The following is a 23838-nucleotide window of genomic DNA, read 5'->3' on the forward strand; positions in this document are numbered from 1 at the left end:
ATCACATATTTATGCAGCCAAATGCTTTATCCGAAAGATGTAGCAAACTGAGTAGGTTATTTGGGCACTCTTGTAACCAGAACTGTGACCTGGATGAAAGGTATTATATAACATACTGTGGCTTGATTTATTTGACCTTAATTGTACGAGTGGAAGCTGTAGAAATTTCATTTGAGGCTGACTAAATGAGGGGGAGGAGTATGCTTTTTCCTGCTACAGAAGTTCTCTCCAGTCGTTCAAGTTACAGTTTCTTACTGTACTCTCCAAATGAACTTTCTTTTCAGAATCCCATTCTGAGTTTTGAGCTACCAATGAATTTAACAGACTGGTTTCCACGCCCAAGAATGAAAACTAAAAGAGAAGAAATCCGAAAAATAATCCTGAAACTGCAGGAACAGCAGAACAAAGAAAAGAAGGGACTGAAGGATCCAAATTCAACAGAAAGATCTTTGCAAGAAGGAACAGAACAACTTATCAACAGCAGCTCAGACTGAATGTTGTATCTGTTGCATGTTAGCTCCACAATCAAAATTGAAATACACATTTTGTCTGCCCAGACTAAAGAATTGGCATATTCTCTGCTCAGAGTTACTTGGGAATGTTTAATGCCTGTATAAATGTGTGTCATAAAATGAATTAATTCTGACAAAGATGTGTATTAAGTAAGTAAGTCTGTACATATGTTAATGAGGCCACCTTTTTCAGCATTTGTAATTACTTTTTTTTTCCACTTGTTAGGGAGCTTTTGTTATGTATTTCTGTTAATAGAACTAAAATAGCAACTTCTAAACATAAAGCAAATAAAGAAAATATTTATAGGATAAAATGGTTAACTTTTTCTTTTTCAGTAAAGTTGTAATGTTACAGGCTTAAGTAACACATAGGGAATGATTTGGTAGTAAGATAATTCATATTTTGACCCTATTTAGTTACCCTTTACAAGATTATTCTGCTTGCGCTACAAACAATAATATGGGTAGGTGTCTCCGTGTACCAAGGCCTCAGAGAGGGTGATTCTCATCCTCACAGTATCTAAGTGTAGGCAGTGTAATAGTTAATAGGACTGCTTCAGATTTGGGGTTTTAAAAGATATGCATTGCAATTAAAATTCCACACTTGCTTTAGTGGGATGGGCTAGGGAAAGGGGGAGAATGCTCTTTGACCAGAGATTACTATTCAAGCAGTATTATAAAAGTGGTTTCAATGAAGTGATCTTGAGTGATACTATTAAATCATATTTTGTGGATCCCAATTGTTGTACAGGTGTATTTTGAGACTTTCTTCATTATAAAATTGTATTTTGGTAAGTGTACTTGGAATAGCAGATTGCCCACATTACATTTTCTATGTTACAATTCTGAATGTTACATTCATATGTGCTTTATCTAAGTAATGAACATTTAAAAAAAAAAGTGTATGATTACTATTTTTTGTAATATCCACGCAAAAAACCAAAATATCAGTGTTCATTGCTTGCTTGTTTGTTCTTGGCTTTAGGTAGCATCAGACTAATGTTTGGGATTTGTTTGGATGTTTCCAGTGTATTTTGATTTTAAAACAATCTAAAATTCCATTGTTGTTTATAGTGCAAAGCTTTTTATCCTTGTTAAAAAGGCTTTGGTATTCAAACAAGGAAAATAAGAAGTGGTTCTTGCAAGGGTATATATATCCAGTCTTACACTAATATAGATATCTTTGAAGGGAGCTGGAGACTGTCTCTTCCCAGAAACAAATCTGTCAGGGGAAGAGAGGGACCTTCTGTCCCTCCTTACAGACACTATTTTCTCTCCTGATTGTTTTACTGGGAATATAATTTGTCATTTCCTTCTCCCAAAGAGAAGAAGCAGAGAATTCATTAGCTGAACTCTGTCCTTCCAAGATCAGTCTACACACAAGATCAAGTCTAACCCAGTACTTCGGGTTCTCCATGAGGTTTTCATTCCCACTAAACCCTGAAAATGTGGCTGCTAATGACATTACTGCCAGGGCATTCCTGCACAGGTGACTCTCTCTGTGAAACCCTCTGTTTAAAAGTGGGTTCACCAAGGCAGAGTGATTGCACATAGAGCAATACACTGTGGGCTGCTAATCTTTTGCACAGATAACCCATGGGATTTAGGGGAGTTGTTCATTCCCTCATCTCTCTCTCTTCTTGCATAAACCCTGGGCCCCATGGAGAAAAAGTAAGCACCACGCATACATGTTAGGGAAGGCTCCTACACAGAGGTTTCTTGTTGAAAATCTGTTTGGGCAATCTTTTGGATTACAAATTAAGTATGTAATGCACATACCTCTGAGTTGTTTTCTCCATCAAATTTATCCATCATTCTTGCCATTGTTGGGGAAATTTTGTGATAAAATAGGTTCAGATTGTTTCCCTGCAGTGTCTTGTATCTGGTTTTAGTGCAACTGACATTCTGGAATAGTAGTATTTATACAAATGCAAGTAAATCAACGGTGGCTCACAGAGAAGGAAGGAAATATATTTCTTGGGAACGCAAGACAATTGCAAACAGAATGTATTCCTTCGCAGTCTAGTCTTTCCCCAATGATGTGTTCTGATTATATGGACTATACCCACATTTGATCAACACATTTCCTTTTTCTAACATTTGTGATGCAGGTTCATAATTTGATGGTGTAGAACTATTTGGTTCTCTTGCTAGGAATGGCCTGGTGCTTCCTCCTCTTCCTTCTTCTTTCCTGTCCTCCCCTTCTTCCTCCCTCCCCTTTTTCAAAGCTGTGAAGAAAAAGTGTTTGATTTATTATCATTTAATGTTAAAGGTCTTGAGATCTTCAGTCATATAGAGCAAGCTAATATACATGTGGAATATAGGAAACTTATTTTTTTAATAAAATGTGATGTTAATAGAAAAAAACAGAATTAAGAATGAGTTATTTAAAACTTTTTTAACTTGGTGTACAAAGTTCACTATTAAATGAGCTAAATAGGTATAAGATTTGTTTTTAACATAATGGTGAGTACAGTAATGGGCTTTGCTATCTAAAAAGGAGTTTTACCAGTGAATACTCTGAATCAGTTTTAATTTAGTGGAAGTTAATGGGCTGGGGACTGTATATTTTTAGTTAATAATTATAGTACAAAAAAAATGTTCTGAAGAAAGCATAAGTTGTGTATTCCTTTATAAGATTCGAGGTTACAAATACTTTAAAAGTAGCATGACTCAGTTTTGCAGTGTAAGGGATCAGGTGGCTACCTAATTAGATGTATCTGTTTGTATTGTTTTTCATGTTGGATAGAATAACAGTTAAGAATTCTTATAAAAGTTTTATATTACTTAGCATAAAAAATGCATGTTCTTGTGGTGCACATTTGCAGGATAGCTGCAAAAGCAGAAGAGACATCTAAGTAGTCCCTTGTGACATTCCTGTTTTTCTTGTTTGAGAAACCAAGCACACTCTTCAAAGAACAGAGACTAATAGAAAAACTTCCTTGTTGATCTTTGAGGTGGGAGGAAAAATGACTACACTCTCATTTGGGAAGAATTTAACCTCAAAAACATCCAGTAAAGGAGTGAAAAAATCAAATAAATTTAACCATAATGAGAAAACCACACTGTTGATAATTTAATTTATATACTGAGTAGCAAATCAGTAAAGCAGAACAAGAGGCTTTTGCATCTGCGATAATGATTTTTTTAGTTCCCCCAGTATACTTCCTCTGGAAATCTGAGTAAACTACTAGATTTTTCTTATGAGCAAACTATAACAGCTTCCTCAGCTTACCAATTTACCATATTTTTTCTCATATTTTGAGAACAGAACATATTTTAAGTCACTGGCTAAAGCTTTACAATGTCCTTATTTGATACCATGATACCTAGTGTTTTAACAACTGAAAAGGGAAAAGAATAGGCACATATAAAAGTGCCTGTTCTCTAAGGTCCTGATTGTGAGAGGTGCTGAGGTCCTAATAAAAGATTTTATTTCTTTTTGGTATGTCACTCTTTATGAAAGTCTTTCTTAAATTCTGCATACCAAGTACCCCTAAAGAGCTGCTGTGCAGTGCACGTGGCTTCACAAAGGTACTTAATCTCCCTCAGCCTCGACTCTTGCAGTCTACTTCTGGAAATCAAACAGGAGCTGCTGTTACCATTTGTAACTTCATAAAAGCAGCAGTGAGGTAACAGCAATATTCATATATTGTTCACCACTGTATATAAACCAAATCCTTGCTGCTTACTCAATTATGCCTCAAAGAGGTGGTGAAAGATGTCTGTCTCATAGGATCCAGTTTGGTTAGTGAAGATGTAATCTGGAAGATGACTGTTCTCTCTTTCTGTTGTGGTTTGTCGTAGTTTTCTGACAGGCTAGGTTTTGCTTACTTTTAACAGATTTGCATGTGGACCCATGCAAACCTGTGGTTACAAAAGGAAACTTGGTAATGTACACCATACCTCAGGGATTCTTTATTCAGTTGTGCGAGTAATTGCTAGCCACAACCTAGATTTAAATAGCAAACTGTGTCTTTGCTGTTTTTTTCCTCCTGTGAGGCTCATAGTTGCTGTTTTCGAAAGAAAATAACCAGCGCTATTTGTGATGCTTGATGCTGAAAAACATATATGAACTTTATAAAGAACTTAGTCACCTTATTCCTGAAAAAATAATTGTAAGTAATTAATTAATTTTCACAGAAGATTCTATGGATCAAAAAGTATCCAAATTCTAGTAAGAAGGAGATTGACCTTGTTTGCTTTTTTTTTTTTTTTTTCTCCTCCTCCATACCACCTTATTTTGATGGGTTTTGTGATTAGATTTTCTCCTGAATTCTTTGGGGAATTACTTTATCCAAATCAAGAGATAGCATTGTCAGTATATTATATTAAATAGTTCAGCTGGGCGAGATGGGGGGAGGAGGAAAAGGAGGCTTTTATCTTTTTAAATAAAAGATTTTTGTATTCCAGGAAAAAAAAAGCTGTATGTGCTTTTACAAGTAGATGGGTTTATTTTAATGCAACTGTCAAATCAATGCATATGTATCTGTTTGTGCCATATCATAGATTTAGATGATGTTTGCAAATTCCAACGTATTTCTTCACCAGATCCTCCTTTATTGTAAGGTGACTGAAAACCTTTAAGGTTCATGGCAACCAGAATGGTTTCAGCTGAGTATCTATTCCCATGTAGTCTGTGAAGTCAGCTTAAAGAACAGGTAAACTGCTTAGGCCAGCTTGATTCTTTTGTGCTGTGTTTAGAAACCATTTAGAATGATTCTATGTTTAGAACCTATTCTTTAACCCATAAGTTAAAACATGATAGATTTCTTCAGTGGTTTAACATAGTGAAATTTATTAAATATTTCTACCATACCATATCTCTTTTATTAGGAACTTAGTTTACTTTTGTACGTCACCAAAACGCAAATACAGCAGTAGTTTTCAAACTTATGCAAACCTCTATGTCCAGTATCCTCCAAATATAACAGCTTTTAAATCAAGTTCTATGACAATATCTGTTAACATTAGCTTTATCCTTCCTAACTCGTATTCTCAGAAAACTAACGTTATGCTTCCCATATCTTTTACATGTATATAGGAACTAGTGAAGTGGTAGCCTGGATAGGGACGTTTGTGTATATTGGACCAAAACCACAGTACTAATTGTAGGACCTCTCAGGAAATAGTTGGTTTGGCATTTAAAGCTCTAGGATGAGTTCATTATAGCTCCAGCAATAGGCTGAAGAAGAACAGAGTAATTATTTTAGCTCTTGAGAATTTCATATTCTGTAGCTTCAGGACTAGAAATTTATTGTGTACTATACAACAATAATACACCAGCTAATGTGTGGGTACTGTAATACAAGAAGACTAGGTAGGCTACTGCAGAAGGAATACTATTAAAACATGACATACTTCTGGAAGAATATGAAACTAAATAAGACATAAGATGTGCTGGAATGTAAACAAATAGAATATGTTTCTTACTTATTATTACTTAGTTCTGAAAGTAAACTGCCTTGTAAACAATATTGTAATAATATCTGTCTGTGTTACAAAAGGGCAATGAAAGGTTGTGAGAAGTTGTACAGCTTCATACCATCCTGCAAGACCACTGAAATTTCTAGACTTCAAATAAAATTAGCATTGACTCCTTCCACTGCAAATGAATGTTTAGGTTCCAGAATCAAGAGCACATTCATTTTTAACAAATGCCTGCCTCAATATTTTGCATGTGTAACCTTTGGGTAGGTTACGATACTCTGTTTAATTAGAAAGTGATACTGCCGTTTTCTTCAGGGGAACCAGGCCTTTCTGGTTCTGCAAAGGCAGTGTTTCTTGAAAGAATAAATTAGTTGCTATTTGCTTTTTTAAACTTGATCTATACCTTACTGTACAGTCTTTTAGCTTTTCAAGATTCTCCCAATTATTCCAGATCCTTCATACACAATTAATGAGCTTGGATGCAGTATAGTCAGCCTGATTTCAGTATCTCAGTGTCTCATACATCTCTCTAAAGCAAGTAAATAAGTTCTCTTAAAGAAGGAGGTACCTTTTTCATAAAGGGATTGTCTAATTCAAATGCTTATATTTAGGCACTAAATTTTTCATGAAATTTAGGAGCTAGACTAGGTGAACTTGGCTTCATTCCTTATCTCGGCTATGGTCACGTGGTCAGAGTTGCTAGATGTCATTATTTCCATTTCACAAATTGAGAGCTAAATTTCAGGGGAAAAGGTCAAAAGCATTTTAGGTTAAGCTAACCTAGTTTAACTAAACAGCCAAAATTCACTGTGCAGATGCTTTCACTTGGGGATTTTGAAAAGTAAACTTAAAAATAAGTTTACCATTTGTTTAGCTACTTGAAGAAATAAAGTAATTTCATGGCTAGGAGAACTGTTTGCCTAGATTGAGATTTTCTTGACCTGAAATTATCAGTACCTAGAGCTGAAGCGAGCATTTAGCTCTGTTTTCCAATTTGTGCTCTAATCTTAAGACAGGTGAGTGCTTTCTACAGTACTTTTGTTCAGCTGTTGTTTGCTTATTTTTGCAAATACCCCTGCAAATCTGACCCTAAGCATCTCGAGCTGGGCACCTAAAAATAGGAACATAGCTAATGACCACTGGAAAATAGTTTTAAGTAACTTGCCAAATACTAGGTAAGCATTTTCCTGTGGAGATGGGTCATGTGTCCAGGTCTGCAATACAGTATTTAATTGCTTTAATTATGAGGGGTTTTTTTCCTTTTCATATCATACCTTCTCATGCACCAGCAAGAAATATGCAGCTCAGTTGCCGTTACTGGGAAATTTTAAGTTCCCTAAACACTAAACTTCTCATTTGTTGAGAGAAGTGGTATCTAGAAAAAGAAGTTACATATGATCTGGAGAAACAGTTATCTATGATCACATAAATAAAAATTTATACCCGCAAGTGGATTAAACTGTGGTTCCTTGGACAATTTAATTTTTGATGCTCCCTGCCTTTTGAGTGCTTGAGTTTGTAGCTCTCTCTCAATATCTGTATTGCATGTGAGTTTTTCTTCTGGGTTCCATCATCAATATGTATTGGTCACCAGTAGGACTAATTCCACAACACCAATTTTTGCTACTGCATAAGCAGTTGTGGTACGTTGTCATCTCTTGCTCGCCTAGATGGAGACAAGGTGCACAGATTGCAGTGACTTTTCCAGTTGTTTGCTGACAGCAGAGGAACACTGATGTGCAGAAACCTTGCTTCTGTTCTAGGGAAACTTTGTTCTGATGGTTACAGACCTTCTGACTTTGTTCCAGCCCCTCTTTTCCCTTGCTGTTCCTGTCAAATCCCAGTGTGAGTCCCTTCCTGCGCTGGCAGTTCTCCCATTTTCTCTTGGCTCTACATCTGTTACTCTTTCATCGTGTCTCAATGATCACTACTTCTATCTAGGCTCTAGGAGAACGACAACATTTCTGTGCTGCCAATAGGGCAGAGGAGAATCTCACTTGCTCTCAGTTCCTGCACTTGGTATGATGGAAACCTGGCAGATGCAAGAACTGATTACAAAGGAGATCCTGGGAGACACTGAGGGGAATGCTGTGGCTATAAATGAAGTGTCCTATCACTGTAGCTGCAGGGACCGAGTCCATCCCATGGGTAACATCACAAGTTCATAGCTTGGCTAAATCTGGTTGCATTGTAAAAACTGATGGCAAAAGGCATAACCCTGACCTACAGACAAGTTACTGGGCAGATTTAAGTCTCTGCTACGAGTCTGTAAGAAGCTTTCTAACATAGCTTAATCAGTGTTTAATGTCTTGTCTTTAACATCATTTTGAGCAGAAACACTTGAAGCAGATAAGGAAAATTTCAGCCTTGGCAGCTGAAGGTTACTGAAGTTGTTATAAGCAACTGAAAGCTAAGTTCAGTAAATTTTTATATCTGCTATTAATCGAGAACAATTTAGGTATTCTTTCTGTTTGGCAGAGAGGCCTCTAAATAGTAGTTTTAAAAGTAATTAAATAGGCAACTTTAGTGCCTGTCAAATATTTATAAAATGGGTTAGAAAGACTCTTAACAGTACTGGTGTCAAGAGTTGGTGGTTTTACCTTTAGAATAGAAGCATGACTTGGCTGTAGCTATACGGGAAAATACACAAGCTGATGTGTTTTTAAGTAGAACCTGTCAAATATATTAACTGTTCTGATTTATGAATTACTGCTGCTTTTTGTTCGTGTCTGCTTCAGTCTGTGTCCCACATAATCTGCTATACCAAACCCTGTTCATATAGGCATCCCATTCTGCAGCCATTGTGGTGACAGATTACTGTGATCATCCGCCTGTTTATGTAGTTAAGCAATCCCCTGAACTCAGGCAAGTGGAGGAGGTATCTTCTGATTTCAGCCTTATTTTTAGCCATGAAGGTCATTCTCATTTGTCTGAGAAGCTGGCCATACCAAGAAGAGCTTGCTAGCATTCTGAATCCATGAGGTTTTCCTATTTGTGGCAAAAAAAAAGAAGAAAAAAAACCCAACACTGACTAATCAGCATCTTAAAAATACATGTAGTACTTGTATTGAATATCCACGCTTGAGATGTCATTCTGCATCTGTTTTAGATGTGTGGATTTATGAGGAATTAATTGAACTAAGAGGCTAACTATCTTTAGTCTATCCCATCTGGTTCCCATTAGCAAGAACTGTCTGTGAACAGATTCAGATTATTACCAGGTCTAGAAACTGAGTCAGAAATGGACAATTTGGCTTTCCCTAAGCCAAACAAGGATGCCAGGAGAGAACATGCAGGGGTGATTTAACTTCTCTGTAAGGACAGAGTTATCTTGTGCTGGAAGTCCTACCACCTGGGGTTGACATGCAACTGGTGGATTTTAAGTATGGCTGTAAAACCAAATTCACTGGCTGTTCAGGGGCAGGAAAGCCCTCAGGGTGGGATTTAGGGTAATCTAGTTAGTACATGTGTGGGAAGGCAAGTCTAGCATGCCCATGCTTGTGATAGCATTCAAGCGCACAGCTAGCTGCATTTTAAAGGAATCCAGGGAGATGCTGAAAAACTGTGCTGCATCAGCAGTCTACTTTTCTGGCAAGGTATTATTTCCTCCTTCATGCAGCACTGGTCCCCAGCAAACACTGCACAAGGCAAGGAGTTCTTTAAATGATTTGTCCAGGGGGGTATCAAGGACAGCATCTACATCTTTGATGGTGGATTTGTCCAGTCAGCAATGTAAGTTAAGCTGCCTCTGTAGTAACCCCCACACACACACACTTAAACACACATGCACACGTGCACGCACACATGCACACCAGTGATACATAATTGGTAATTACTATTCTGCATATTATCCATGAGGCTTTTACTGGGTTCTAATTCCCAAACTACGGATCCTCCTAGTCCTCCAGATGAAATATCTGAAATGGTGGGGCCCATGCTGCCTTTTATATTTTTATGTGTGTGAGAGTAGGTCCATGGATATCTTTACAAAAGAGATGCTTTAGCAAAAACAAATGCAAATCCTTTTGCAGGATACATGGGGCATGTGTGCCTCAGAAACGGACTCCATGCATCCTGAAATACTGCGATGGTTCCAGGGATACCTTCTAGCTGCTCTGGGCACCTGTAATCTCATTTTCCAGTTTTCAGCATTTGAGTTCATAGAAATACTCTGCTCACACAAGTAAAATAAAAAGCAATGGACTTGAGAAAGGTTGCAAATTGATGAGTCAGGGTTACCTCTTACCTTTTCTTATGCTATTATTTAACCAAGCCTATTTTGCATTCCTTTTTTTCCTTTTGAACTACCCACAATTCAAAATAATCTATTTGCTTAGTTTTAAGATTTTATATATATATAAAATACATTCTTTAAGCAGAGGTGATTGAAAAATGGGGCCAATCCAGGAGACTTGCTTCCAGTCAGACCTTCAGAAACTAGTCATACCATGGCTAAAGGTGGAAATTCAGAACAGTCAACCTCTCTTAGCTAATGTGCAGTCTGATAACAAGAAAGAAGAAATTACTTATGAATTGAAATGAAATAGCAAGACTTCAAATAGGAGCTGTTGCCTTAAGCCATAATGTCTAATTTATTTGTAACTTGAGTGTACCAGTTGGAATATAGAAGTCCTGTGGAAAAGTCAAGGTATTAAAAAAAATTAGCTGTAGTCAAAATAGGTGTTCACTTAAAGTCTACTGGGAAGAAGGAAAAAAGAAATCTGATCTTTTCACAGCTGTCACAATCATAGCATTATGTATATGCATGCAATACTAGGTGAAAGGGAGCAGATAAGACTTACATACCAATTTCCAGTAAACAATTTTCATGTTAAGGAAATGAATGGCTCTTATCCTGAGTAAGCCTCCCCGGAAAGAAGCCAAAGATTGATTCTGAAAGGATTGTCATCTTGGAATTGGTAAGTGTACTACTGCTAAAATCCCGGCATTATTTTTTCTTTCTTGAACTCTGTCTCTGACCATAAGCTGCTAAACCTTGAGCCAGTTAGAAATGTTCTCTTGCAAACATATAATCAAGCTGTGCTTTGTCCAGATAAATAATAGATAAATTGTACTGGCAAGCCTAAGTGGGCAGCTACAACAGCTACATTTGGAAACCCTGCATAGGTAAATCCATTTTTAAAACCAATGAGGATAGGACTTGGATTTTTTTACTTTTTCAGAAATTAACTGCAAAATTCTAAATGATTTTATGGAATATCAAGCCATTAAACTGAAATACTCGACAGTCAGGAAGCTTCAGTGCTTCTTGTTGACAAGTTGTGAGGTATTTTAACATGACCCGATTACACAGATACAGCGTAATTACATTACATTTATATAAGGGCATGCCAACAAAGCACTTTAAAGTAAATGAACTTCTGGCCTTTTAAGTCATTGGTTAGGTGCCCGTGGATGGTTCTACAGGCAGAGCTTTACCCATTACAAGCAATGTTTGGAACATGCAATACATGAAGAAACCCAGCTAATTGTAACATGATTTAAACACAACCTTTCTATCTGAAAAGACATATATAGCAAAGGCTTGTAGTGAATATCAAACCTGATTTTTACATTTTATTTCTCATAACAAAGTCTGGGGAGAGAAACTTAACACTCAAAATAGTATTTGAATAGTGAAATTTCTAGCCACAGAAACGTGAAAGCCATCCATTTCGTATTTACATTGGAAGGTCTAGAGCTTGACCAATAGAATTATACATGAGATTTCACTTTCTTAGAAGTTCAAATACCCAAGACACCATTTTAAATATTGTTTGACATGAAAATATACATAATATTCTTGCAAAGTTTTCTGGGAAGTCACCTGGAATCCTTTACCTACTTTTCCTTCCAAACACACCACAGTTCATCAGCTCTGACAAAATATGATGGCCTACACCACATATATTTAAAAAAAATGTGGCAATTTTGAGGACAGAAAGTGTTTTCTCCCATCTGTAACAAATTTAAATATTAATTTTTAGTATCTGGGGGAATTAAGACACCTTGGACATCTGGAATATTGTCAGCTCTGCCTGGCAGTGTGCAGCAAAGCAGTATGTGTGCGTATTGATAGTCTTGTTAAACCGTAGCATTGCCTTGTCTCAGCAATCTAGCTACCTTTGGTATGCTCATGGGATTCCTGGTAGGCTGTCTAGTCTGTATCGATTGCACATATAAGATGATACTAATGTATGGTACTAATGTTTTGTTCATTACCACACTCTTGTAACCTGATAGGTACTGTGTGTCACTGAATGAAAGCTATTCCTACAAATCTCATCTGTGCAATATTACTTTTGAATGGATATTTCTCCATTATGGTTTCTCCCATGTGACATAATAGGGGTACAGGAAGAATTGAGTCATGGTAAAGGCACTCTGTTCTCCCTCACAGCCATTAAATTGACTCTATCTCAAAAATATCAGTGGCCTAAAATAGCGATCAAAATTGGTTTGAGTCTCCACCCTAGCCATAGTGTTCCCTGGTATTCTGAAAAATCTCAGTTAGACTGAAATAACAGAGGTTGGTCAAACTTTCCTATGAACAAAATCTGAAATGCTTCTCCCTTGTATACCGAAAAATGGGTACAGTAAAACACATTTTTCCCCATTTTCTCATGTCATCTTATCTTCCCTTTGTTTAGGTTGAAGTTCCTGCGCTCATATTTTACTTCCGCGGGAATTTTCTTCTGTTTTCCCAGAAGATCTACAGAACAAACACTGCTGTGTCTTAGGTTATATTTAGAATTCCCAGGGAGAAAAAAGTGAGAGAATAGACAGACGTGCTCCTTACCAGGAAGTGGCACAGTAGATCGTGAGATACTCTTCAGCGCTGCATCGGTTCCAAGGCAAAGTGGAACTGATTGGCTTGTTTACACTGAAAATATTTTGTTGACCATTTCCTGACATGTTATCCTGTTTTGCTAACAGGTTTTTTTTTTTTGTTATCAGTCATTGAACTTACATTTTCATTTCATTTTCTAATCATATATTTTTTCCAGATAATTATTATCCTTATCTCTCTTTCGTAAATAAAAAGAAGACTGAACATACAAAACACTGCCCCAAAAGGTAGTGGTTTAAGTGGAAAGTGCCACTCCCATTCTCTAGAAGTTAAAAAAATTTTGATTCATCAAACCTGCTAACTATTCTTAAATTGTATCAAATGAATATGCAACTGCCAAATTAAACTGTCGCGTTGCAGGCATGTGTATTGCTTTATAAAACAAAATAAGCTTGTAGCATGTTTTATGAATTGTAGGAGTGTTAATCAGGACACAGGATTTAACTCCACCCATGCTCTGCCCCAGGTGCAGGCTTACTCACACCTTTTGTGTACTCCCATTTTAAATTCCACATGTACTTCCACGCTATTCCTTGACAGAACCCTTTCCCTGGAAAAATCCCTGGGATTTCTGTTTTTCCCTAAAGGGGCCGAGATGAAGTTTTCCAGACGTTCAGAAAGGATGCACCTAAACATACCATGTCTAAAGAAAAGCAGCCAGGCACATAAGGAAAACATGGGAGATTCTGAAGTATGAACTAGCTAGATTCACTCTGTCAGCAAAACGCACAAGAATTTATGGTCTTGAGTTGGACAGCAAAGAGGCTTTGCACATACAGGCAGGATAATTATGCCATTCATGAAGAATTGCATGAAGAGAAGCAAAGTTTCTATGGGAAAATTGACAAACAAATGGATAATGTTAGGAATGCTAATAAAACCAAGGGAGGGGGAGATGATACGAAACTAAAGTATAGGTACTTAAGGAGAGGTGGTTATATGCGTCTTTGGTGGTGTAACACAAAGTTTAAGTATGATGCAATGCTGTCCGGTTGGGCTGCTCTCTTGAGTCACACCAACGCCCTGGTGGCGGCCACTGGGATAAATAGCTGGTTGTGCTTGGGTGCAATGGGAAACCTCCACAGCAGCGTGGGAAGCCAGGGGAATTGCTGGTATGCGGGTTGGCAAGCGTGCTGCCTTGCAGGTGCACCAGGCCCAGGCTGCACAGGGCCAAAGGCAGGGAGACACCATCCTGTCGCTGAGCAGCCAGTGTGATAGCCTCTCCATTTTGTGTAAAGTTCTTACCTGTGGGTTCCCAGAAAAAGGGCTGTCATGGTAGTGAAAACAATAGCGCCTAAACAAGAGGGGAGCTTGTGAGAGAGGATGTTTTTCAAGGAATCTCTGATTTTCAGGATTTCCACAGCAGCAGAGCTGCCATCTGCTTCATATCCCTCTTTATAGTGTCACGATCAATTAAAACAAACATAAGAGCACCAGGGAAATTTCACTTTATTTCAATTCGCTTTTGCTCTGAGATTCTGACAAACTCATATGAAGCTGAAGCGTTTACGTTGGCACTGAAGTCGCTGATCAACTGTAGCACTTGAAATGCAAACAGAGAGCAAAAGGCTTAAGTAGCAGCAAAAAAATACTGCTTGTAAGAGAGTGCATTGAGACAGCCTGGCTGAGATCAGAGCTAAAAGGTGTTAAGACACTGCACAAGAGTAACTCAGGAAAATCGTATTAATTTAACTCTTATCAATACACACTTGGAGATACAACTCCCAAACTGTGGATGCAGTTATTGCAGTATAAAAATGCTGTAACATGCCTAGCTTATTTCTGTGTAAGAAAAACATGTGAGAAACCAAAAACTGGCTCTTTATGTAATGGCATTGGACCAAAAAAAACCCCCAGCTGCATCCCCCCCCCCCCCCCCAAAAAAAAAAAAAATCGCACCAGTTTCTGGTACAAACAAGCAAGAGCCAGATGAGACCTAGCAGCTCCCTGCTCCCCAGGGGGAAGTGCCCTGGGCCTGCCGCCCGCTGCAGGGGGCACCCCGCCGCCATGGCCCCCGCCTGGGGCGGGGCCAACGGTCGCCGCCCGGCGCCCTGCGGGGCGGGAGGGTCCCGCGCCCCCACGTGAGGGGAGCAGCGGCCGCCTCGGAGGCGCCGCCGGGCCCCGGGAGGGCGGCCTGTTGCTATCGTGTGTGGGGGGAAGTCTCGCCCTCGGCCCGGTAAGGCAGGTACCGCCCCCTCGCAGGCCACGGACGCGGGGCGTTTGCCGTGGCTTAGGGCCGCGGCTCGGCCCAGTGGCGGCTTCGCGGGGGGGGACCTCGCCTCGCCCCCCGCCCGACCCGAGGGAGGGGAGAGGGCGAGGGGGGACGCGCTGCCCCCGGAGCGCCGCGCCGCGGGCCTCGCCCGCTGCCACCCGGCTCTGCACGGGGCTGGGGCCGAGCGCTGCCCTGCACGCACCGGCCTCGGCGGCTGCGGAGAGGCCCGGGGCGGGCGGGCAGCGCCGACGGGAGGGCGGCCAGGGTTTCCCGGCGGGGCAGCGCCGGTGCCGCAGGGAGGCCGGCAGGCCCTAGCCGCGTTTTGCCGCCGCCCCTTCCCCCCTCCCGCGGCGGCCGCGCAGCCTCCGCCCCCGGCCGGCCCCCGTGGCGCTGACGTCCCGGGCTGCTCGGCGGCCCAGGCGGCGGGGGGCGGCGCAGAGCAGCGCGGCAGCGGGGCCAGCCGGGCGCGGAGCGCGCAGCGCCGCCGCCACAGCAGGTAACTCGGCGCCGGGCCGCGCTGCTCCGGCGTGGGGCCCGGGCGCGGCTCCCCCGGCTGGGCCCCCGCGGCGGCGGGTTGTTGCCGCTCGCCCTTCCCCTTCGTCCCCCCCCCGGTCCGCCGGCGACTCCTGGCCGGCCTGGCAGGTGCGGGCGCCGGGAGCCGCTGCCCGGCTGCTGCGGCGCGGCGAGGCAGCAAGCGCTGGGCCGGGGGTGGCCGGGCGGGTTTGGTAGCTCTGCGTTTGCAACGTGCTTCCCAAAGGGGTGGAAGGGCGCGGGGACTGTCCGGAGCGGCGCTGCGTGCATAGGTGCCCTCTGGTATTAAACGTTGGCGTTGTGGTAATACGCGGTAGCTGGTTCTCTAAAAGTTTAGCAAGCTCGAAACGGAAGGTGAATACTTCAGGGGAGAGGATTAGAGTTGGAAACATTAAACGTTGAGAGCAGAAGCTTCAGTTGCATTCAGTAGGTCTCACCTTACGCATCTCTTTATTTAATTAAACATATTGCCATTAACGTGAGAGAAGAAACACAAGGGCGCAGGATGCGTCCCAAGCAGTCAGATGCCTGCCCTGAGGTCTGAAAGCTTGCCTAGAGCCAGTAGCTTCAAGTAAAAGCTTTTAAATCTATATGTGGAATCAGGAAAAGTCTTCCTAGGTGCATTCGTGAGTGCTCCCTTTAAGTTCTTATCAGGATGTTTTTTAGCATAGCCAGACCTTCCTTATTAGATATAATCACAGATTAAAGTGCCATTCCTTTACCTCACGAAATGTCATTGGACTTTCTTTCTTGTTCCCTTTGCATAATCTGCTGTAAAATGCTATACTTGCTAAGTTATACTGGGTTTCATTTTAATTCCTCTCAGTTCAAAAACATTGCTGTGACCTTGTAAGGGAAATGAAATTCCTTACAGCATTGACATACTCCAGAGTATGACTTGGACTACAATTAAAACACATCTTCTGTTGAAGCAAATTCCTGTTGAATTACTTTTGCAGACTTCATATTTGGAAATCAGTAGGCATAAGCATGATGCACTATCAAAAGCTGTTTTTCAATTTCTGTAAATTATGTTTATTACTGAATAGGAACACTTAAATAAAAATATTCTTCTCCTTAATCTACCATCACTTGAATACAATTTATAATGTATCATATTTATTGTCGATGCTTCTGTGATACTTGGTAGTCAGATTCCTAACTAATAAATCCCAGTGCCTTCAGAGACCCATAAAATTAAAATAGCTAAATTAATAGATTACAGATTGCATGAATGGATGGTTATTACCTGTTATTTCGCTTAAATATTGCTGACTGTGTCAGCCCCACCCCCTCTTTTTTTAACAAAGATGGAGGGAAGTAGTATGTCATGACACCAAAATTTGTGGCTTGTCTTGCTATTGGAAGGAAAAGAACTTTCTTTGAAGTGATCTAATTTCTCACAGTTCAGTTGGCGTTATTATGCTGTAAAACGGCCTATGAACTTGTTTAGCAGTCATCAGAGTACAAAGGTTGACAGCGGAGTAAGTTTTTCTTCTGTAACAAATGTGACAAATTAACAGAAGGTAGAGAGAAACAAGCTCTGAAGTTAAATGCAATCCGCAGTTTATTTTTTCAAGAGAGAAGAATGCTAGGAAAATGACAGTAAAAATGATTTAATGAATAAAATTATCTGATAACAGTAAAAATGATTTAATGATTAAAATTATCCTAGTGGAAGTCTGAAAGTATAAACAAATGTCTTCTTGCAATATTTGCTTAAATGTGTTTGTAAAACAGTGCTAAATGCAGAAGATAATTGTGAAGTGTATATTTTATAAAAAAATGCAAAGAAAAGAGTAAGCTCATTGTTAGAGATGGGAGAGTAAATATGAAAACTAAGTGGCATAGCAGAAGGTAGAAACCTTTGCATTGTTTTTAATAAAATAGAAATTAAAATTTAGCTCAACTATTTTTAGTAATTTTTAAATATGTATAAATTATTCTCTGTTTAGTGACCTGATGTTACAACTTTTGGACCTAAAAATAGTATGGAGGCAAGCTATTTAAACATGCATTCAGCAACAAAATGCTGTGTTTCAGGAATGTGGACCGTAATCTTGTATCATCTATCCCCTGTCAAGGATAGAAACTGAAGTATTTGTCATCTACCATAGTGTATATACTGTACCTGACTTCATAATCTGTGTCCAAATGTTATAATGTCTTCTGTTTTGATACTTTTTTTAAAGAACTGTCAGTCTGCAATGCATCTGATGTTTGTAAGCAGAGTACATTTGTTTAGGTGTCATCATTTTGAAACAATTACAATCTGCTATTTAAAATATGCATGGACAAATAAAAATTGCTCTGTGACTTAACATTTTCACATAGCATAACATCTATTTAGATTTTTGTTCTGCTGTTACTTGGAATGACCGTATTAAGCTTGTATTTCTTGTTGTAAATACTGGTGTTTGAGTCTAAAATACATGTTTCTGATTTCTGATAGGCACTATGATAGTATAATGAACACATGGGGAAAACACAGTCCTTGAATTGATGTTGGTAAATGAAGTGATTTCTTAACACCCTGCCCCCCTCCAATAAAATTAGTTATGCAAAGCTAAATGAGAAGTCTTGACAATTTCCTCTAAGGTTTTGATGGCAAGAAAAAGACACATATAACCTTGGGCATTTTTAATCTCTGGTTGAATTATTTATATAGGAAATGATCATATCTATTAATATTTAATAATATATATTTTATTGAAAATGTACTAATTCTGCCTTTCAATAAATGACTATCTTAGAATACCAATTAAAAAAAGATCAACCTAGTCAAAGTGAATTTTGATTTTGTTTTGTTGAACAGCACGGAGACCTGAACCAGTCCGTGATGGGGCTGGGAAGAGCAGGCTCAGTTCTGTTCCATAGCTGTGGTACGTGTCAGAGTTGGAAGGCAAAGCCTGTTGCCATCAGTGGGGCGGTTAACATGGCCTTCCAGAAGATGATTTGGGAGCCCTTGCAGTGCACTAAATTTTTCCCACTGAGTAAAAAGGGAATGAGTTGCAGTGAGGCCGTGCGTCCCCTTCAGTCACAGTGTTGACTGCAGCTCCTGTGGGCATACTTAAGTTATGCAAGCTGATTTGCAGCTACTGTTGGTAGCATGGCAGGAACACATTCTTGGTTAGTGTGGTTTGGTATCTACGCTGCCATGACTACCCTGCAGGCAGTACCGAGGGTTTATGTGACATGTAAACCATTTCTGTCAAAATTTTTTTTTTCCCATCAGCTAAATGCTTCCCTTAGTTCTGCAAATGGGTGGATACAGGGTAGCTTCTCCTTGCTCCATGGAATGAGAGAAGGATGAGGGTACTGGAGTTAAACCTTATTTTCATGTGTACTACCCAAAGCAGTGCTGCTGTTGTTGTTTTAACCTGGCCTCTGACTGGTAGAGGTAGAGGAGCCAGAATGGGGGCAGTTTCCAAACTGGGAACTACTGATCTGAACTATCATGAGCTAGAATGGATATGTCTATACATGCATGTTTTCCAGTCATCTCAAAACAAAAACAAAAAAACACCCCGAAGTTTTTGATTGGAAGTCTGAGTGATCCTTGAATTTGTTTTCTTTGCAATTAACAATGTTTAGCAGACTGACTTAAAATATGGGAAAAAATGAGAAGCAGGTAATGTAATAAAGTCAGTGGTTTGCAAAAATCTCTGTTATACCAGGTAGGTTTGTGGCTGTATTGGTAACAACAGCTTCTTGAATTAAATCTAAACTATTTTATGGATTCCCCAGGCCTATCTAAAGTTGTGTCAGTGTTGTTATGTTTAATATTTTGAGCAAGTCCAACTTGCATTTTTTTTTATAGTCCTGAATTCATTCTCTCTTATTTGTCATATTCTCTTAATTTTCTGTGTTACCACGACACTTGAGATGGTTTTGGTGATCTCGCATTCATTCTTAATCCCCAGGAGCTAAAGAAACCTGTAGTATCACTAAAATGTGATACTGTAGTAACAGTTTTTCACAAGAAATTGTGTGTTGGAGGGTAGAGTGTCATCAGGTTCTCTGATGTGATCCACTCATGAAACTAGCATCGGGCAATGCTGCACTGAAAAGCTTGTCACCTCCTAGGAGAGACAATGGAGAGGTGGCAGGGACTGCTCAGAGGTCCAAGGGCTAGGGCAGTGACTGAGGCAGGGTGAGGGCTCTGTTCAAGTTTGCATCCAAACTTCACTGATTCCCTATTTATTCAAGTGCAACACATCACACCCACTCTGTAGTGGCAGAGATGATAGCAATAGAAATCTTTTTAGCAATTCTTTGTTGCAAAGATGGGCTACTTTGTTGTGTCTTCCTTCTTAACTGGGTGATTGCAGTGCATAGGCATGCCAGACTACCTACAGCAGCAGCTCTGCTGGATTTAGAAGAGGCACTGAAGTGTCTAAGAGGGGAATGTTCTGTAGCTGCTCAGTTAGTTCAAGCTTTAATGGTACGTGTTAACCTCCTGCAGTGTAGACAAGCTCTGCTTGTGTGCTGCCGCCTTTCCAGGACAAGGGTCAAAGCATTAAGGAATGAAAATACTAACAAATATTTTAATAACTTCAGTTTTAAAGATTCTCTAGGGTTGTAATTTCGTGAATGGCTGGGCTGTTGTAATTGCTTGCGGCCCCCAAAGGAGGAAATCTTCCCACTGCTGTTCCCTCCCCTCCCAGCAGCCCTGATGTTCATTGGGCTCTTCCACATGTCAATTCACATGTCATTCAGTCATTCTGCTGACCCTGCAGAAAATAAGGAAAACAGTCTTCTCTCTCTTCTCTGTCTCCCTGCTACAGAGGGATGTAATGAGTTTCAGAGCTCATACAAAGAAGGCAGGAGAAATATTCAGCCAGAAGCCGAAACAAGGGGAGAAAGATGAGAAGTTTATACCTCTCAGTGGTTGTAAGCTATTAGTTCAGCTTACCACATCTCATGAAACTAAGGCGTTTTTGTGGTCTTTTAGACCTGTGTAATCCTTTTTTGCCTCTCCCATAAAGGAACATAAATGCCTTCAGCAGCCCTGTTGCAGGGAGGAATAGACATCATAAACAGTGAATTTCAGAGCCATACAGTAAGGCTGGAAAGGATTTAAAAAGATCATGGATTTTAGAAGGACCTAAAATAACCTTGACTTTTGATATTATGTGAAGATAAGAACACTTGTTTTTAGTAGATTTGGTGGTTTGGAGGGTGGTTTCTTCTTTTCTTTTTCTTTTTTTCTTTCCTAGAACTCTTCACAAAGATAGGGAAAATATTAAAAAAATCTTTATAGTTTTATGGAATGCTAATAAGTTATAATTTTTGTGGTGTTTGCTAGTCACTTTAAAGCTTTTTATGTGTTCGTGCAGTTAGCCTTTTTGGCAGGCATTTAGATACGTATATGACCTTCTGCAGCATAGTGTACATTTCTGTTGTAGTCCAAAGAATATTTAGGTGGATCCTACAAGGATGATGCAGTTTCTTTCTCTTATTTGTTGGATTGCCTTTTGATGCATGTTCTGCCAGGCCCGTTTTCTCCTCCTCTTTTAATTTTTTCTAAAAATAGACCTGCAAGCTGTGTATTCACTTAGTGGGACTGCATGTGCATGTTGCATCGTCACTTTATTGACCTTGTTTATTTTTTGCTGGGATCAAGCTATTTCTCAGAGACTTCAGGTTTTTGTTGATTTCAGTAACTGATCTTCTTGTGGCAATGGTTAGAGCACTTGTATCAAGTTTCTAAGCTCTTAGGAAACAGAAAAGAACTGGACTTGTTCATCAAAGTTGTATTGAATCAGAATTGTTGGCAGGACTAAAGCATTTAGTTACAAGTGTGCAGAAGAAATAGAAGGTTTACAGGTGGTGTGATGATCTTCATCTTTAATTGTGATCCCATTACAGGATTCTTGCGTCTTCTGAGGCATCTGAAATAAGTTGTTGTCAGACCTCACGGTTCAAGTTATATGGACCTTGAGATAGTGTTTGGTTTACTTCAAGAATACTATAAATTAAATTTAGATTTTTTTTCAGCTGTTTGGAGATGCATTATGGACTTTTGAAAGTAGTGTCACATCTTCCTTTGTGTTTTCTAGTTCATTTATCCAAGAAGAAAATTTTAAGCTTTGTTTAGTGGGAATGTGCTTTTTAAATACGTTTTGTATCATATCCTGATGGTAATCTAAAACAGAATTTTTTTTATATGCTGTTTCTGTTTTGCTTTAGAGTTCTACATCTTTTTAAAGAAAAGGATTATTTCTCCCTACTAACTTAGGGAGAGGAATCTTAAACATGAAGTTTCCTAGTCTGTTATCATGCTGTACAAGTCATGTCTTGCTCAAAAGGTCAACACCCACAGAACATGTTTTTTGCACTGCAGTAGACTAAATAGCTGCTTTTCTGAGGGCTAGAACGATCTTTCCTATTGTAAATGAAAATACAGTCTTCCAGTGATATGGCATCCGATACTAAGGATATTTGTAATATGTTATATGCTAAATTAAATGTATACATGTTCAACACTAAAGCAGTAGTGACAGATCATATTTTGAATATACACTGTTACTGACTATACTGTTTCAGTTTAAATCCTTACTGGCTTTTCCATTTTTTCTTGCATATATTTATTTTTAAAATCTTGTATCAGATTTTTTTTAATAGGAACATTGAAAATAGATTTTTACAAGTGTTGGAAGTGAAGGGGCTTTTACATTTCTGTTAATGGGGAGCTGTAGTTTTGTTCATGTAGTCATCAGCCTATCAGTGGTTTTAAGATATTAGGGGATTCATAAACTTTTATTGAAATTGCTTTTTGCAGCTTACATCACAAACTCTTCTGTTATGGTCCTGGGTCAGTTACTGAGCTCTGTAGAAGGATAATTTATTCCTCCGTTCAAAGAATGTAGTTCTATTGTTTCCTGAATTTCTGTGGGTTTTTTTGGTTTTCAACTAAAAAATACAGAATTCGTATGAGTAATGAGTACCCACTTTGCTTACACTATCCCTTCCTTGAGATTCCTAGCTACTTTCTCAGAACAGACACTTGTGCTTAGAATCTCTAAAATATATTCCTGAATGACTTTTTAAAATGTATAAAATAGCACAGTCCATTGACTGTTTGCATCAGGTAGAAGTGGAAATTTGTGTAATTTCAGTCAAAGCTGCGTATCTTTCATTTTTTTCCCTCTATTAGTCTTGATTCCTTTATGAATCCCTGTGGGAGGGAAAAGGGTAAACAAAGGCTACTTTATGTTATTGGCATATTTACTGAGTGACCATGCTGATTTAGTTTTAATAAGAAGGTAGAAGGAAGGGAGAGGGAAACTAGCAGGAAGAGAAGAAATAGTTTGAGATAAGCTACTTCTTGACAAACATTTGAAAGTTGAGAGATGATGCCAAGGCAGGAAGAGGCCTGGGAGCTGAGAGGATGAAAAGCACCCTGACAGATTTAAAAGGGAACACTTGAAGAATGGTGCTGAGACACAAATGCTATTTTGTCTGTTTGAAGATGAGAGGTTAGCATCAAGGTTGTCCTTCTTACCATGCACAGATTGGGCTTTAAAATCATGTTTTCCTCCACGATTGAAAATGCATTATTAGGACTGCTGTCCTAATGATATATCCCTATCCATGATATATCCCTAGTCACTGACTGCTGAGGGGAAGAACTGGAGGGACCTGACATCAGTTCTATCTGCAGTCTAACAATGGTTGAAAGACCAAGAGGCATAACAATTTGGTCTGAGCATTTCACCTCAAGACAGGTAAAGATTTTGGAGTGACATCTGAAAGTGTACTAAGCTGTAGTTAGTTGTAATTAATGTAAGTTAATTGTCTCGTGTTTTCCTGGGACTTAATGTGTTCTCTATAGCAGTCTCTCTTATTTTCATCAGTCTTCTTTTTAACTGATGATTGTCAAATAATTTTGAGAGAACCCAGGTAAGACAGGAGCCTTCTAAAAAGATTTGTCATTTTGTCTACTGTACATATTTTACAGAGAAATTTAAACTGACAAGATTATCTGTGCATGAGGGCTGTGTGGTTTGATTTTGTTTGGTTTTGATCAGTTGTTCCATTTTAAATTCATAATCTACCTTCGTCATGAAAAACTTTTCATATGCAAACAAAGCCATAACTGGTATTCCCTGATCTGACAGTGAGGTAAGGACATCTATGATATAACTACTTAAAAACAGCAGAGCCCCCAGTCCTCACTCCCACCCTTAACTAGATTTAATTTAACTGTTTTCAGGCCTTCGTTTAAGGAAAACTTGGGTAAGTATAACCTACCTGAGTATGCAGAAGACCCAAGTTAAATAGTAGGCATGCTTGCAGGA

The 23838-nt window shown here is 39.3% G+C and overlaps 2 protein-coding genes across 8 annotated transcripts in view; both read left to right on the forward strand.

The window, feature by feature from the left end:
* The window catches only part of SENP6 (SUMO specific peptidase 6), an 81861-nt gene extending 80392 nt beyond the window's left edge, over positions 1-1469 (forward strand). For both annotated transcript variants that reach the window (XM_026102273.2, XM_026102274.2), the window contains one exon: positions 285-1469. In XM_026102273.2, the coding sequence (XP_025958058.1) occupies positions 285-494 (210 nt within the window). In that variant the 3' untranslated portion in view covers positions 495-1469. The remainder of the gene's footprint in view (positions 1-284) is intronic.
* Positions 1470-14882: 13413 nt separating this feature from the next.
* Positions 14883-23838, forward strand: part of MYO6 (myosin VI) — a 116521-nt gene continuing 107565 nt past the window's right edge. For 4 of the 6 annotated variants that reach the window (XM_064508686.1, XM_064508687.1, XM_064508689.1 and 1 more), the window contains exon 1: positions 15368-15500. The gene's annotated coding sequence lies outside the window, so the exon portion shown is untranslated. Of the gene's footprint in view, positions 14969-15342; positions 15501-23838 lie in introns of those variants that run through there. The other 2 variants (XM_064508685.1, XM_064508688.1) reach the window with 2 other exon arrangements.

Source organism: Dromaius novaehollandiae, chromosome 3 (assembly GCF_036370855.1).
Source record: "Dromaius novaehollandiae isolate bDroNov1 chromosome 3, bDroNov1.hap1, whole genome shotgun sequence".
Lineage (NCBI taxonomy): Eukaryota > Metazoa > Chordata > Aves > Casuariiformes > Dromaiidae > Dromaius > Dromaius novaehollandiae.